Genomic DNA, 16,457 nt, shown 5'->3' with positions numbered 1-16,457 from the left:
CACAACCTTCTTTCACAAAGGACAATCCTTCTTAGAAAATCTCCACCACTACTTAAACAGTAAAGCAGTATTATGGATCATTGCATCTCCCACACCTAACCCTCCTAGTTTCTTCGGTGCCTGTATCAACTCCTACTTTAAAAGAGCCAACCCATGGTGTCCATCATCCTTCCCCCAAAAGAACCTCCTTTGCAATGAAATTTTTTTTTTTTTTTGCCACCGTAGCCGACATTTTATACAAACTCAAATAGTAAGTAGGCAGACTATTAAATCATTGACTTGATGAGGACCAACTTCTCTATTTTACTTAGCACACTTGCTTTCCACAAACTAAATTTCTCCTCTACTTTATCTATTATTGGCTTCTATGTTTTAACTAGTCTCGGGTTTGCTCCTAGCTCAATACCCAGGTACTTCACTGGTAGTCTCATCGTTTGACACCCTAATAATTGGCACATCCGACCCACTCATTCCTGACTACAATTCATCGATATCAAACTGAACTTGTCAAAGCTAATACTCAATCCGGACATCACTTCAAAGCACTTCAAAAGTCTCTTGTAATTTTTGACTGTCTCTTCCTCCGACGGATAGAACAATATAGTGTCATAAGCAAATTGTAGGTGTGATAACTCTATATTATCCTTACCGACTAGGAGAGGAGCAATTCTCCTATTTCTCACCGCCTCCCCGATCATCCTGTTCAATACATCTACAACCAGCACGAATAGAAAATGTGATAATGTGTCACATTACCGAAGTCCCCTTTCCATCTTAAATGATTTCGATGGTGCCCCGTTGACCATTATAAAAATAGATGTTGATTTAATGTACTCTGTGATCCATACCCTCCATCTTCTATCGAATCTCATCTTTTCTAGTACAATATCAACTTCTTCCCTTTGTTTTTTGTTTGTCTATGTTTTCTTGAATTGTCTATATAACTTGATACAATAGATAAGAAGAAATGAATGGGGTAATCATTTTTCCAATGTTCTTGCTTTTTGGTCTCAAATCAAAATATCCCGGTTTAACAACAAAGATTTGGTCTAGTCATAATCCAAGCCAATGAACCAATTATAGGAGTGGTAATGGGTAAGGTAAGATTTAAGAATTTGGGTTCTCTAAATTTTGAATTTCTCTTTAGAGAATAAAGTGTGATATCTCATTATTTATTTTATAGGTGGGATCAAGAGAAAATATGAGAGAAACCACACTTTATTCTCTAAAGTAAAAATTTAAAATTTAGAGGATCTAAATTCGAACCCACAACCTCTAGATGAATATGGGTAGACTGTGTCATTTGAGCTATAGCTCATTAGCTTTCCCTAAGCTATTGTCCACTTTTTAACCCAATAGATTAAGGCTTCATGATTTTTTTTTTTTTTTTTATAAATTTCTCACTAGAAAAAATGTCTCATGTTAGGAGGGTTGAATTTTCCATATTGTACAAGACATGAATTTACCATTGGAATTTTCAGACTATTTCACTCTTCATTCAATTGGCCATAACATTTTAATTCACAACTTGGTGATTCAAAAACTACCCTTTGTAAGGTCATAAATAATTTACCTTCTTTATCAGTTTGGATTTGCACATATATAAAATCAATATTGAAAATATCAGGACATTGGAGAACTATAGCCATAAAAATATATCCTCACTACAGGTCCCACCCATCTGACAATAAAAAAATTAAAAAAAAAAAAACATAAATAGTGAATTACAGCCACAACACCTTCACCAAAATAAACCAATGTACACAGTGATACAGAAATCCCCTAGAGCCTAACACATCTCATCAGCTTCACCACAAAAGGAAGCAAAATTAAAATACACAAAACAACATATTACAGAGCTTCCTGCATGCCACCAAATATATCAGTGCTCTTGACTCAGACCAATGTGGTCATTTTACATTACAAATCTCAGCACTAATTTTGCACAAAGAGGATAAAATATTAAAGGGGCAGGCATTTCAACCTACCACTCTCCTTTTTAAGCCTTCAACACTTGTGACATCCTTCATTAAGAAAAGGAAAAAAAAAAACAGCTTTTTTAATTTATGAAATACAAATTTACAATAATCCAATCTTCCATATCTTATATCTGTAATATACTTGGAGCTAGAGAGACCCTTTTCCTTATCACTTTCATCCATTAGAATCGGTGGATGGAGCATGGACTTGTCTGTCATCGGCATTTGACTCCGCAGCGAGCTCAATAGGGGTTCTTCCCTCATCATCTACAGCTTGAGGATCAGCTCCCCTGCATTGTTAAAAATTTTCAATAGAAGTCATAAAACCATTGCAAAGGAAGTATAGTATAAAGAATGATTCAATCAGCGAAAAAAGCACATTAGCATATTTCATGAACATTTAAATCACAACCATAGAAACAGTTGAAGCTGATACATGAAATACATCAGACTCACCTTGAAAGAAGTAATCTTGCAAATGTAGATTTGCCTTTGAGAATACAGCGATGTAATGGCGTTTGACCTCTCGAATCGGTTGCATTTACATTTGCACCATACTGTAGAAGGAGCTCCAGCATGCCAATATCTGCAGTTTCACAAGCAAGATGAAGCAGGGTAGACCCATCTAGGTTGTCAACGGCACGTCCTTCTTTAGAGCCTGCGTTCAAAGAGCTAGCAGAGGACCAGTCCAATGTGTTTCTCGATATAGAGCCGTGATCATGGTTTGTTTGCTCTTGTAATAGCATCACTTTAGCAAGGGTTAAAGAGCTGCTACACATTTGTTCATAAGCAGCATTGACATCAATGTCAGAATTAACAATGTATCGATACACGGTTTTTTTGTCATTAGCACGAACTGCTTCCCATATCTGTTGCGCCACCAGTAGACGGTATTGGCTGTCCTTTGGCTTGCGAACAAAAAGCTTCTCTGCGTACTGTCATGGAATAACAAATAATTGAGGAAGTTGTTTTCTGGTGCAATTAGAAGGTCACATAAAAAGGTAAAATGCATACAAATGTTCATTCCACAATTGTCTAATGGTTTGTGCTTTTGTGATAAAGATGCCTTTAGTAGCACCATTGATAATCGGATACATCTTACGCGATCGTGATGATTTTAGTAGCACTAATGCATTTTATTGACTTGTTACAATAGCACTTCATTGTCCGAAGTCAAAACCATAAACCATCATATTCCCTAAACTAATCAAAATTATATAGTAATTGTTACAGGCTTTGTTTTCTGCTCAGTAAGATCTGAAAGTATAAGAAGACTGCATATAACAGATATTATAATCATACCTTTGCATTGATAAACTTTTCCTTAACAGATAGAGACTCGGATTGAGAAGGTTTGCTGACGAAAAGTGCTAGTGATTTATCAGGCCTGCTTAACCTTCACGAGTAGTAGTGGATATCAATACTTGATCAAAGGTTCATAGAAATAAGTGGTCTAATGCAAAGATTGAGGAATTTTTACCCTGTAGAAACAAGATCAACCTGAAAGCCACTTCTCGATTGCAATAGTTCCTCCCAGACAGAGTTGGCAAAAGTATTCCCCAGAGACTGAAACAAACTTATTACAGAAGGTTCCCACACTTTAACATCCAGCGTAAGTGACCTGACCTGTAACAGAAGTGACGAAAAGGGTGCTACATGATCAATGTATTGAAGCAACATCGCAAACTAGAAACAGTTGTTGAATCCTAAATATCGAAGTTAGAAGATTTCAAAATTTGAAGTAAAGATTTTATAATATGCTCTTTGTGAAGCAACTTTACAGATGGTATTCGAAGTTAAAGAAAGAATTTTACATATAAGTACAGAGATCAAGAGAAATCCCTAGTGTGGCCTACCTTTGATATGTGTACACCAAGATTTCGATGAACACCAGAGCACTCGATGCAAACAAGAACACCAAGATTTAGTGATGCCCAATCAGGTTCAGGGGCACCACAATCAGCACATCTATCATTCCCACACACTTTTCGCAACACATCAATAGGCTTCTCAGTTTTAATACCGGATCGCTGCAGCTGCAAACTTCTCGAGTTGCGGTCCACATTTGCTGTAGCAGGATTTCTCTCTGCTGCAAATTCTTCAATAGCTGTGTGATCGAAATCTGAACTTTCAAAAGAACTACTCTCACTGGTAGACCTGTTATGAGCACTTCCCATTGGACTTGCAGGTAATAACTGAAAAAATTTGGGCACCATTAATCAAAGTTAACCGAAGTTCCATTGGAACATATCAAGCAAAAGTTTTTGGCAGTTACCCTTTCAGGAATCTGAGAACTCAACAATGAGGCAATAACACCTGTGATCTTTTCAATCCAATCCATTTGGTCCAGTGCGCTCTCTGCCTGCACTGACAAGAATAATTCCGGAATTAAACTATAAAGCCCTTACTATTATCCCTGTAATAATATCATAATCCAAGAAATTGCAAAATCATATCAAACAACCTGCAAAGTGTAGTTCTTTGTTGGTGAGATGATCCGGAAGCAAAACCTCAAATCTGATTGGTCAGCATCAACTTTGATTGTAGATGTAAGAAGGTTCACAGTATGATGAGCAACAGATTTCTCATCATGTACTCCACCATGATGATGAGAAGACAACCATCGACTTAAAAGTCCAGATCCAAGCTCAGAACTATTCCTTTGACCAGAATGTTGACTGCTAGATCCCTACACATGAGAATTAAAACAATAACATAAGGAGAATGAAGAAGCATATCAGCTCAAGTTATTCATAAACCAACTGATTTGTTCATGTTAGATTTCTAACCGATGACTTGCTGACTTGTTTACGGTAGTAATACAGCATTCCCCGACTATCAAGAACAAAAAACCTCCTCTTCCAATCTCCCCTTAAGTTTGACGATCGTTTTGAGAGATAACCCTGTCGAATAGTTTGGACCTAAAAATGATGTACAGACAAGAAAATGTTAGAGAAGCCATCTGGAGAAAATAATAACTAATTCTTTTTCATCATCAAATTTACAGGCCTCTTCTCCAACCTTTCCCTTTGCAGCAGATTGCATAACTGCCTCTATCATCTTATGTGAACTTCTACCAATGGCTTGTATGCCATCTCCATTAGGAGATCCACTAGAACCGTTTGAAGCCCATCTACTCTCTCGGTCAATCTGCCGTTTGTATTCTTGCATTCTTTCATTGAGAGCTGCCTGCTCATAATTGGACCTTTCTCTTGACTGTTGAGCATAAGTCAAGACCTGCAAAGGAACTAGCTTGGAGTAAATAACTTTTCATGCTTCACTTTATTATAATTTTACCAATTACATAAAATTCCATAGGAAAAAACAGTGTTTGGTGTTCAGAGACAAAGTTGATTTCAAACCTGGTTAATATATGGCTCCATCTGGTGCAACAATTCATACCCCTACAAATAAAATTTACTTAGGACAAGCACGGTGACAAAGAATATGGTGCAGAAGATACATATACGAACACAATGTCTACCTGTTTGAAGTAACGAAGATGTGCATCCATTGTCCCACTAACTGCTTCCAAAAATTCAAACCTCTTCTTGGCTTCAACATTTGACAAGGCAGTAACCTGGAGAGGTATTTTAACTTTGTGAAAAAAAATCATACCGTAATAACTTATTTATGTTATGATCAAATGAGTTTACTGACCAGATTAAACCGAGCTTGCTCAAATGTAGATCTTGCATTATGAAGCTCCTGAAACATTTCCTAATCATTTAGGAGTTCGAAGAATGGGATATTCGAGTGTCGAGTGTGAACATAAGCTGTCCCAAACAAATAAGACATACAAAAGCTTACCTCTTCTAGGGCATTAGCTACTTCACTTTTTGTGCCTTTTCTCAGTGACAGAAACCTTTCACGAGTCTGCAAAGATTATAGCAACTTGATGCTGAAGCTTAACATTGTTGTCTCCAGTTTAGTACATGTACTTTTATATTTAAGAAGTAAAGAGGCTACAGCAACCTACAAACTTAGAAAATTCTGAAAATTATGTTCTCAGAGACTTCTGTTTCAAGTCTAGGACCATTTTATAGTAGTGTATCAAAAATTGTTAAAATCTACCATATGTCCATAGATCTCTTTGTATCAGAATGAATCATTTAGTAGGCAATTGTATCCACATTCTCGATTCAGGAGGAACAAAACACCATGTGGGCAAATTATAAAGAATTTGTGATAGGAAATGTACCTGGTCATAAATAAGGCTAGCCTTGTCAAAGCGTTTCCGTGCTTCCTGCATCAGGAGGATCACTTAAAATATAGACAACTGCATAATTTGCTCATAGAAATTGAAATGCTCAAAAGTAACGGTATAATGATGTTAACGGAGCTACATTAGCATAGTGGTTTTCTTGTGAAAATCAAATTTTGAAATATCAAATGAAAATATAACATGAGAAATAACTATAAAAATATAGTACCTTGACCTCTTGCAAATCCATGTTGACAAACTGGAGCAATCTGTCATTTAACATATGCTCAACCTGAACAAAAGAAAATATATGTCAGTAGGATATTGGCACCAAGAGCTGATAGGAAAACAATGTCTTATTTATTGCTAACTAAACTTTTTACTTTTTCCCTTCATTTTCATAAAAGAAAAAAGGCATGTTAAGGAGTCAGTTGCAGTTATTAAAAGCTCGAAAGCATTTACAACACAATATCATACCTGTGATCGAAGGACCTCTTTGTATGTCCCAATTTCTCGTAAGGCTATAGTGAATTTGGTCATAACAGGGCCTGAAGTGCAGGAAGAAACTCAATCAGAAATTATTCCACAATCCTTAAGAGTTTAGTAAAAAATTACATGCAGGCTTAAATCAAAATATGTAGTTGGATAATCCTAAATACAGTAATCTTAATAATAGAGAAAAAGTTCAAGCAAATTCTCTCATCGAGAATCGCACTGTTGTGACAAAAGGGAAGCATAGTCATGTTAAGTGCAGTAAGTCATAACTTTTCTTGAATTTGCAACTTTCCTTGGGCACTAAGAAACATGATGACATTGAGGATACATTCATGTAAGCTAGGATGACAAACAAAGAACCTTTGATCAACCATCATTGAATAAATAAATAAATGCATACCTCCGAAAGCCACACTGATGGGATCATTATGCCCACCGCCAAAAGTTTCAAGGGCACTTGCAAATGCAATGTCTCCGTCATATGCCTCCCCAAGTCCTTCACTAGAAGGCACAACAGTGAAGACAATTAGATACTTAAAAATAAAAATATATTACCAATTGAACATGTTCTCAAAGGTTCATGGCTAGTAATCAACAAATAATGATAATGATAAGATGAAAACAATGACGTACGTATATTTTCTACATCCTTTGTAAAATTTTAAACTTCTCTCTCTCAAAGATTCAGCACTTTCCTCCATGCATTGTATCTGTCCACCAAAATATTAAAGGAGAAAACCATCTTAATTCTTAGCATATATCAAACCAATATATGATATTTGAACATGACTGCAGTGTATAAGACTTCTAAAACAGAGGAGAAGGAAGGGAAAAGACCAGCAAAGACCCTGCAGAATGAGGTACAACATGATAACAAATGATCACACATACTACAGAAAATTTTTTAACTGGAATCACATTTCATGACATTTAGCGCTGGTGGGGTAGCAAGGGCCAAAAATCACATGGACCCTCAGTTAATATAGCTCTTGCAAACTCTTGATGTCTATTTAACTCTCGCTGCTAGTGCTTACCGCAGCTCTACGTAAATCATAGCCACCTTCAACTTTCTTCAACCAAAAAGATCATCCAACAACCCTCCAGGCACGGCCGATCAGGTGTGCCACAAGTAACAGCCATCACTACCATGTCCAAATTCACAAATGTCCACAAAAAAATTTGCAATTACCTCAGGCAATAACAAAACTAAAGGGCACCTCACTAGGATATTTCATCTCCACAAAGATTCTGAGTATACAGGACTAGTAAACTTATTTACAAAATGTTTGGAACATATATGAGGGATGTTGACATGAACAGAAGGCCATAACATAACCCACTTTCTTCTAGCTTTCTTCCCTTGATTTTTTGTTGAGATTCCACATAATTCAAAAGGAACCATAGTGATTTTAGTGAAGAAACAAAGCTAAAGTTGAGTATCCAAACATGAGAATATTCACATTCCAGCTAACACTAACACTCCTTATCCTGTACAACATGTACAAAATCCACCGTTTTTTTTTTCCCAGCAAACACTAAAAACGCTTGATCAACATGAAATTCTACACCCCACCCAAGATTAAATTCTGACTAAGCAACAGAAACAAAAGAAAAAGTTTTGATTTTTGAGCTCAGAAACAAAAGGGTAAGAAGAGTGAGTGAGAGTGAGAGTGAGAGTGAGTGACCTGCTTCCGGAACATAGGAGAGTCATCTAGCTTTGCAAATTGCATTTTTGTTTGTTTGGGACCAAACAACAAACGATTCCAGTGCTTGATTCTGCAGTGTGTTGGTCTAAGAATAACTCTGATTCAGCATTTCATCATCAAATGCTGGATCTTGGAATCCAAAGCTCAGAAAAACACACACCCTCTTGCAACTTGCATCAACAAAATCTGAACTTTTTCCAGCTTCCAACTTCACACTTCACTCTTCACTGCCTCTGATTTCAGTGCCTCAAAAACCCTAAAACGGCAAAAGCACAGAAAACATGGACAACGTTGGAGTTTGAGGTCACATTAGATTTGATTTGTTTGATTTTTGTGTGTGTGAATGTTACTGCTTCAACTTCTCAAGTGAACAAAAGGGAAAGTGAAAAATAAAAATAAAAAAAGGGTCTTAAAAAATTTTCTTATTTTTCTTTATATTCTTTATTTTTACTATTTCTTATTATATATTGGGAATTGTTTAAACCCAAAATTACACTAATCAAACCAAAATCTTAATAAGAATCCCAAGAGAGACTAAAGTCACAACCCAATTGAGTTCCTTTTTATGCACCTTTCCCTTTCTTGCCCCCTTCTTTTTCTTTTCTCTCTTTTCCTTTTTAATTATTTTTATCAATTTTAAAATTAAAAAGACCCAATCTGATAATACTCAATTTGGTTCCTAAAATTACACTTGAGTCTCAATTTAGTCTTTAAAATTTTAATTGTATCAATTTAGTCTCTAAACTTTTTAATTGATTCTGTGACAGAAACCACTGTAACAACTAATGTAATTAAAATTTGAAAAATTCAAGAACTAAATTGAAGCAATTGAAATTTTAAAGGCTAAATTGAGACCGAGTGTTTCTCAAGACCCAATATATGATAATCATGATATCCATATTATAATATGTACTATATTGTCGTCATAATTAGCAGAGAATCGCAGATTAATTTATGTTTTCTTTTTATGTCCTTGATTCATTTCTTCGTGTACAGATAGGAACACCCATTTATTTTTATTTATTATTACAATCTAAGATTGGTGCAGCTATGTTTTGTCGAATTTTGACCATGATATGTTAAAGACTAATTAATATATATATATCATATTGAATTGATTCGATTACTTCAAAAGCTTAAGCGATAATAATGATAATGATTTTAATATCCTACTACTTACTAGATCTCATTTTAATATCTCATATTAAAATAGATACGTAAATTACTAAGTCTCTAACTTCTGATGAGATCATATAATACTAGTAGATCATTGTCATAATTATAAAGAAATATAAAATATAATGGTATATTAGACTAAATTCTAATTTAATATCTTAATTAAAATGGATATAGTAAATTCTCTTTAAATTACTTTAACTAAACTTCTTATGAAATTAAGTAACATCATGCAATTTTATGAATTTATTAACAGATACTAACATGTTTATTAGTTCATTCTTTTTATTTATTAAATATGTATAAAAATAATAAAAAAGAATTAATTAATATGACAAATAATTTATAATTTAACTAAGATTTCTTACATCCAAATCTTGAAAATAATAAAAAAATATCTTTTTACAAATTATATATAATAAAACATATTTTTTTTTTAAATTATACATTAATCTTTCTCATATTTTATGATATATATAATCAATTTATCATACTTATATAACTTTAAAATAAAAAAAAGACATTAGTTACAAAATTCAGAACATTATGCATTTTATAACTTAAATTTCAAAGATGCTAATTGATACCTCTATAAATATTAAAATAAAACATAGTTTAATCAAACCTACTGTATTAAACTACTTAGGTTAGTAAAATATTAATGCAAAACATTAAAAACTTAATTTTGATACATTATCAATATAAAAATAATTTTATATGTATATCCAATTATATAATATTACATCAACAAAAATAACTATTTTTTATATTTATAGTTTAAATAATTATTAAAAAAATAAATATAATTATACAATTATATAAAATATTTTACACTATAAATACATCAAATTAAACTCAAAGATTAATGGGGCATAATCTTTATGAGTAGAGCAAAGAGAATTATGATATTGAGAAGTGAAAAACGGGAAGAGGGAGGAAGCTTAGGTAGTAAAAACAACGTTGTATGTGTTGTACGACAAGAGGACGGAGTTACTTATTCCAACCAACCCAACACTGTGACACACAAACACCAATACCAACACCTTGTTTGATGGATAATGTTCTCTCACGCGCAACAATGGCGCGTGTATGAAGATGGTCTGCTCTGTCTTGTGGGCCTAAACCTCAGTTCCCTCCATTTCCTGGACCATCTTTTGGGCCCCACTCTCTAACCCCAATAACAATGCTCTCTCATCTTCATTCATTTCATTTTTCATTTTTTATTTTATCTTTTATTATTACCATTTTGGATATAGGGCATATCCCAAATCAATATGTGTGTGTTGTGTTAGACCCAACAATAATGCTCCTCAAACAAATCTTGGATCTTTATTTTTTGTGGTTTGTTTGCTCCATGTTTGGTTTCTTTTTCAATTTTGAACCTTCTAATCCAATAATAATAATAATAATAATAATAATAATAATAATAATAATAATAATAATAAATTCACTGATATTAGCCAAAAAAATTTTGATATGAAAACAAAATAAATGATATACTTTAACATAGTAATTTTTTGTGTTTTTTAAAATTGTGGGAGTACACAAATGGGAGAGTCCGATTTGTGTTTAAAAAGTTGAAAAAAATTCAATGTACACAAATTGGAGGGTCCGATTTGTGTTAAAAAATTGAAAAAACTCAGAGTATATAAATCGGACCATGTGAGTTGTTTGATTTTAAAATTTTGCTTAAGAAATCGCATGGTCCGACTTGTAGTTGGGCAAATATGAATTTCGAAAGCTAGAAAACGGACCCTCTGGATTGTTTGTTGTTGTCAATTTTTTTATGAAATGGAATATCAAATGCAATTCGAACCGTCAGTTTACTGATGGAGAACTCGAAATTAAAAAGTGGATCAAACACATATTCCCCATATTCCGTTTACTAAAAATGGAATATCAATTTTTTATCAAATGGAGTTCTGTTCCACTGACACTACATGGCTGTGAAGCACCTGTATTCCCCATATTTGAGTCCAACACCACTTTTGCTTCCATATTCAAATTAAAAAGTGGATCTTGGAATATAAGAAAAAGAATTAGGAATGCATTTCTCAAAATAAAATGTTTTATTAAATACTAATCATTATTGGTTGAGAAATGAAAAGTTAACATTCTACGTTTTATGACTTATTCCATAATTAATTGTAGGACTAAAAGCTATATTATTACATGAACAAAATATATTACTGGTTTACTTACCTTTAAGCATAACAATTTTGAATGAAACTAATAGCAAGTATCTTGATAAATATTTAAGCAAAAGTTTTTTTTTTTTTTTGCCCTTCTTAATTAGTTCAGGAAGAATATGGTAATCCAAGTACCTTTTTCCTATCCCAAAAAATAAAAAGTAAAAATGAAAACAAAATCAATTCAATCCAATTTATATGATATATTCAGTCTTAGTTGTATGACGTTCTAAAATTTTCGGTCAAACTAATAAATTTGACAAGTTATGTACTGATAATGAATTAAGAAGTAAACTTATAGAGACAAAAGGGAAAGGACAAGAGGATGTATTAACCTTCTAATTTTATATCTTGTTTCATATATTCCTATATATAATTAACAAGAATTTACTTTTTAATATCTCAAAAAATTGTGTTTGTGTACATACAATTATACAACCATCTTATTTTTCCGAATTTTCTTTTTGTCATGAATTCCTGATTTTGATAGATGATAAGGTAATATACATCAAGGAATCAAAGCTGAATGCATAAAAGTAAGGAAATGAAAGAATCCAAGAACTTGTAAGCATGATATTTGTTGCATTACCACTTTCACTGTGAGCCAAAAACATGATTAAAGTAAAAACCAAAATACAAAAAGACAAAAAAAATTGCTGGACAGTAGTAACTATTAAGCATGGAAGCAGCATGAAGTATGTACTTCTATAGGTACATACACTATGCATTTAACACTTCTACAAATAAGTTTCACTATCACTATGCTCTTTGTATAAAAACTAATTATTTGTTGCATAAATTCTACTCAAAAATCTTACTTAAGATTAGTTTAATATCGAATGATGGGACTTTAAGTGGCAAACAAAACCGAGATAGGTTTGAAATTTTGTCCAGATATTTCACTTCTTTTATTATTAGGATTCTGATTGAGAAAAGAATTAATATCTTAACATGTAAAAGGTGGAAATAATAGTAGAATACTAATGTCTTTTGTTTTTTCATTACTAATTTTCAAATTAAAAAAAAAATGTATAACCTACCTGTTCCTACATATAGCTTACATGACAAAGCAAATTTAACTCTAGATTAAAGGAGTCTATAACACTTCTTTTGGTGCTATATCCTTCACCTTGCACTTCATAAAGTAAAATGAGCCAATTCAATGAACCATAATCTCTTTCACAATATATAATCAAGAGCATAAAATGAAAGACAACTAAGAAAATATCTTCAATAGTGTCATCATCTGTACAACCGCTATTATTGGCTGCTGAAATACTACTAATCTATGAAAAACAATAAATGCAGTAACTTCCAATTTTTCCAATTTTTTCAAATGTGTTGTAAAATCCTAGGATGCTAGTAATCAACCACAAAAGATATGCAAAAAAAAAGGGGAGGAAATGGAGGAAGCAAATGCTGCACATATTCTTCTAGAAGCTACTCTTGATAAATGATGAAAACCACTGGTACCTAAAAGTGTTTTATGTACACTGCTCTAGTGTTCTGAACTTGTTGCATCATAGTTTATCAGCAATTCTTCCTAAAGCATCTGCAAGCTTATCCAGCACAGCAACAATGTTACTTGCTGTGTCTTTCTGCTGTTGCCGATCCAATTGGAAATTGACGTTCTGAGCTTCGAGTTGATCGCGCAGCATCCTGCCGTTTTTTTCTAACACATCAATTAGTTGACTCTGCAGAGTTTCTTCTTCCGAATCAACTGAAAACCGCTTCCTCTTTCGTTCTCCTTGAGATGTAGAATCCGGATTTGAAGCTGGTTGTTTCTCATTAGTAGCATCTATAGGGTAAAAGAAAATGTCTAAACAAATTAAATTCTATTTGACAATGTCATCATGGAACTTAACTCTGTAACATTGTAATGGTCAAAATTTTAACCTTTGATCCTACTCATATGCCTTATACATGAAGCTGTACTTAAGCTAAAACTCAGGAGCTCAAGTAAGGGCATAATCAAAGCTTATGCACAGAAGGATCTATACTTTGTGGAGAAAATTCTTCCAGTCATGTCATATAAGATACATACTTGATTACCATTTAGGTAAGTGTAACATGTGTGGATTGCCAAAAATATACAATGTTACACTGGGACAAGTAGTGTTATTCAATGACTTACTTCAAAGGTGCACAATATCCCAGTAAAAAACTATTCATGCACATGTATGGAGTTTCAAATCAAGTTCATTTACTGAAGATTCATGTGTTACAGAGCTTTCAACAAAATTTCAAGCAACAATCATACGTTATATTTCATTACATTACACTTGTCAAATACTAATTACACATAAATAATCGTTAGAAAATGCTCTATTGTAACTTACAAGTCTGGATTAGGAAAAAGCTAATCAAGAAAAGAGTAAAAAAAGGAAGTAAGTTGTCACTGATGAATTTCAGCTTTACTTAGGAGGTCAGATTTTACCATATTGTGAACAAGAGTAAACACATTAAACCAGTCTCCTTGTTTTAGCTTTTCAGGTACAATTTAGCCTTTGTACTAAAACATTAATGTTGTGCCCAGAACACACAAGCCATATTGGAACAAACACAAGGTTCATTTGCGAACAATCAACATGTTTCTTGAGCTAAGCACTATCGATATCATTCCTTCACAAAATAATATCCACAATTCTCAACCTATCATCAATTCATCCTAATGAAACACATCATTACCTTGAGCATTGCCTTCCCCTTGGAGGGGTGGTTGATACTGCTTCTCCGCTGTAAATCAGAAGAGAAAGGCAGGAAAAGTTAAATAAATAAGAAAAAAAAAAGAGAATGAATGCACTGTCATCCAAATACCACCCCCAACTTTTCCACCTTCTTAGCAAAACAATATTATTGATATATGACAGATAATAGTGTAGTCTCACTAGTCTGATCCCTGTAACCGAAAACTCCACAGTCATTGTAAAAACAAACAAGACAGCACCATTACTATAAACAATAAATAAGATTGAAAAAACTCATACCATTGAAGTAGTTGATATTAAAAATTACAATTTTTGCACTTATCAGCTAATCAGCTAAACAACAATAAATTTCGGCAACATTGCAGCAGTTCATAAGTGCAGAGTTTCAAACCTGAGATAGGAATAACAGGATGAGGAACATTCTTATTCCCAGAAACAAAAACCTCGTCCCTCTCAGAATCAGAGAATAATCCATCCTCACCTCCACCACCAACACTCACCCTCCTATTACTGTCATAAATGTGCACCTCAGCATCATCACCACCTTCCACTTCCTCCGCCACCTTCGCCGCCGTCGCAGAACTCGCCGGAATCACCGCCAACGCCGGAGAAACCGCAGCGTCAAGTATATCATACACCTCCTTATCAAAATACCCCGGTAACTTTCTCTCCCTCCTCATATCGTTTCTCATAACCCAAAACGACTCCGTTTCATCCCGTGCCCTAGACTCCCACTCCTTAAAGCCACGTTTTGCGAAAACAGAGAAAAAGAAACACTATTCAAATTCAAACGCATAATTCGATAACTGATTTTTATTAATAAGCAATTCTGAACTGAAATTGAGTTTAATCCAATCACGACGCAGCTAAAAACGCACCTTGATCTTCTTGTAATCGCCGGCGAGGTTGCTCCACCGTTTCCGACACTGAACCGGTTCGCGGTTCACGCCGTGCTTCTTACAGTACGACGATACCAGCTGCCACTTAGGCTCCGGCGAACCGATCGACGGCGAACCTACGGCGGACCGGCCAGGTCGGAACCTGGTTTCGGCGTCGGTCTTTCCCTGAATTAGTACCAAGATCTCCTGCCGCGTCCACCGCGGCAGCCTCGCCGTCGGTTTGCCGTCATCTCCGCCGTCTGGAGCCGCGGAAACTGGCTGCGCTCCGTTGACGGCTCCGTCGTGTTCGCCGTTAAACAGAACTCGTTCCTCCAAAACCATAATGGAAAAGAGGGTTTTAAAAATCACGTGACTCGCACGTGTCGGTTTCTGACGGTGTTTTTTGGGGATAGTCCCGTTACGGCGTTTTTAAAGAGAGGGTTTGGGTTTAGTTCATGGCTTCTCCGTAAGACTAAGGATTGAAAGAGAGAAAAGAAAAAAAAGGAAAAAAAAAAAAATTGAAGAACGAGAGAGAGAAAAAAGAGAGAGAAAGAAAGACAGAAAGGGTTTGCGATCTTTATGAGTGTAATTGGGGTGTTTTTATTTTTCTAAATTTTTAAGGGTTTTTGTTTTTTAGTAATTTTCACTGGCTTTAGTGTACACTAAATAGGTTCTTGGCCCTTAACTCCTAAACAAGGTTTTTGTTTATGATATAATCTAATAATTAATAATTGATTACTATTTATTGGGGGTCGTATCCTTATCTTTTGATTCTTCAAAATTAATGGGGTTTTCTTTCTTGGCAAAAGGTTACTTGCTGGGTTGGTTTGACATCAAATTCCTGAAACAGCACTTTCATTTCATTATCTTATGCTATCAGATCCTAATTAGTATAACCAATTGGGTTAGTCGAGTGGTCAGCTCACTCGTTCACTTAAGCAAGTGTCGGAAGTTTGAATCCCGCCTTGTGCATGCAGCAACTTATTGGCCAGCGGCAGACTTTTAAATGGAGCTCCGATCCGCGACGAATTAATTCTTAACCTGTTGGACTAGGAGATACCGTGGGCAACAAAAAAAAAAATCCTAATTTGTATTTTTCTAACTCCTGATTTAGGTCATTTT

General features: G+C 34.4%; 2 protein-coding genes across 2 annotated transcripts; both read right to left on the bottom strand.

Moving 5' to 3' along the window:
- Nucleotides 1-1,598: 1,598 nt before the first annotated feature.
- On the bottom strand, nucleotides 1,599-8,974 carry LOC112744775 (ADP-ribosylation factor GTPase-activating protein AGD3-like). Its single transcript, XM_072234008.1, has 19 exons — nucleotides 8,364-8,974; nucleotides 7,312-7,388; nucleotides 7,079-7,179; nucleotides 6,661-6,731; nucleotides 6,413-6,475; nucleotides 6,181-6,225; nucleotides 5,790-5,855; nucleotides 5,640-5,687; nucleotides 5,464-5,559; nucleotides 5,342-5,383; nucleotides 5,001-5,216; nucleotides 4,769-4,900; nucleotides 4,444-4,668; nucleotides 4,255-4,341; nucleotides 3,836-4,174; nucleotides 3,460-3,605; nucleotides 3,282-3,375; nucleotides 2,436-2,914; nucleotides 1,599-2,269 (listed from the first exon to the last, which is right to left on the bottom strand). Exons 1-19 carry the CDS (start codon nucleotides 8,406-8,408, stop codon nucleotides 2,155-2,157), a joined length of 2,487 nt encoding a protein of 828 aa, XP_072090109.1. The 5' UTR covers nucleotides 8,409-8,974; the 3' UTR covers nucleotides 1,599-2,154.
- A 3,938-nt stretch (nucleotides 8,975-12,912) lies between these two features.
- On the bottom strand, nucleotides 12,913-16,042 carry LOC112744774 (trihelix transcription factor ASR3-like). Its single transcript, XM_072234007.1, has 4 exons — nucleotides 15,336-16,042; nucleotides 14,849-15,194; nucleotides 14,438-14,485; nucleotides 12,913-13,547 (listed from the first exon to the last, which is right to left on the bottom strand). Exons 1-4 carry the CDS (start codon nucleotides 15,675-15,677, stop codon nucleotides 13,270-13,272), a joined length of 1,014 nt encoding a protein of 337 aa, XP_072090108.1. The 5' UTR covers nucleotides 15,678-16,042; the 3' UTR covers nucleotides 12,913-13,269.
- Nucleotides 16,043-16,457: the final 415 nt, after the last annotated feature.

The sequence above is a fragment of the Arachis hypogaea genome, chromosome 4, assembly GCF_003086295.3.
Source record: "Arachis hypogaea cultivar Tifrunner chromosome 4, arahy.Tifrunner.gnm2.J5K5, whole genome shotgun sequence".
NCBI classification, from domain to species: domain Eukaryota; kingdom Viridiplantae; phylum Streptophyta; class Magnoliopsida; order Fabales; family Fabaceae; genus Arachis; species Arachis hypogaea.
This window is presented reverse-complemented; position numbering and strand designations above follow the sequence as displayed.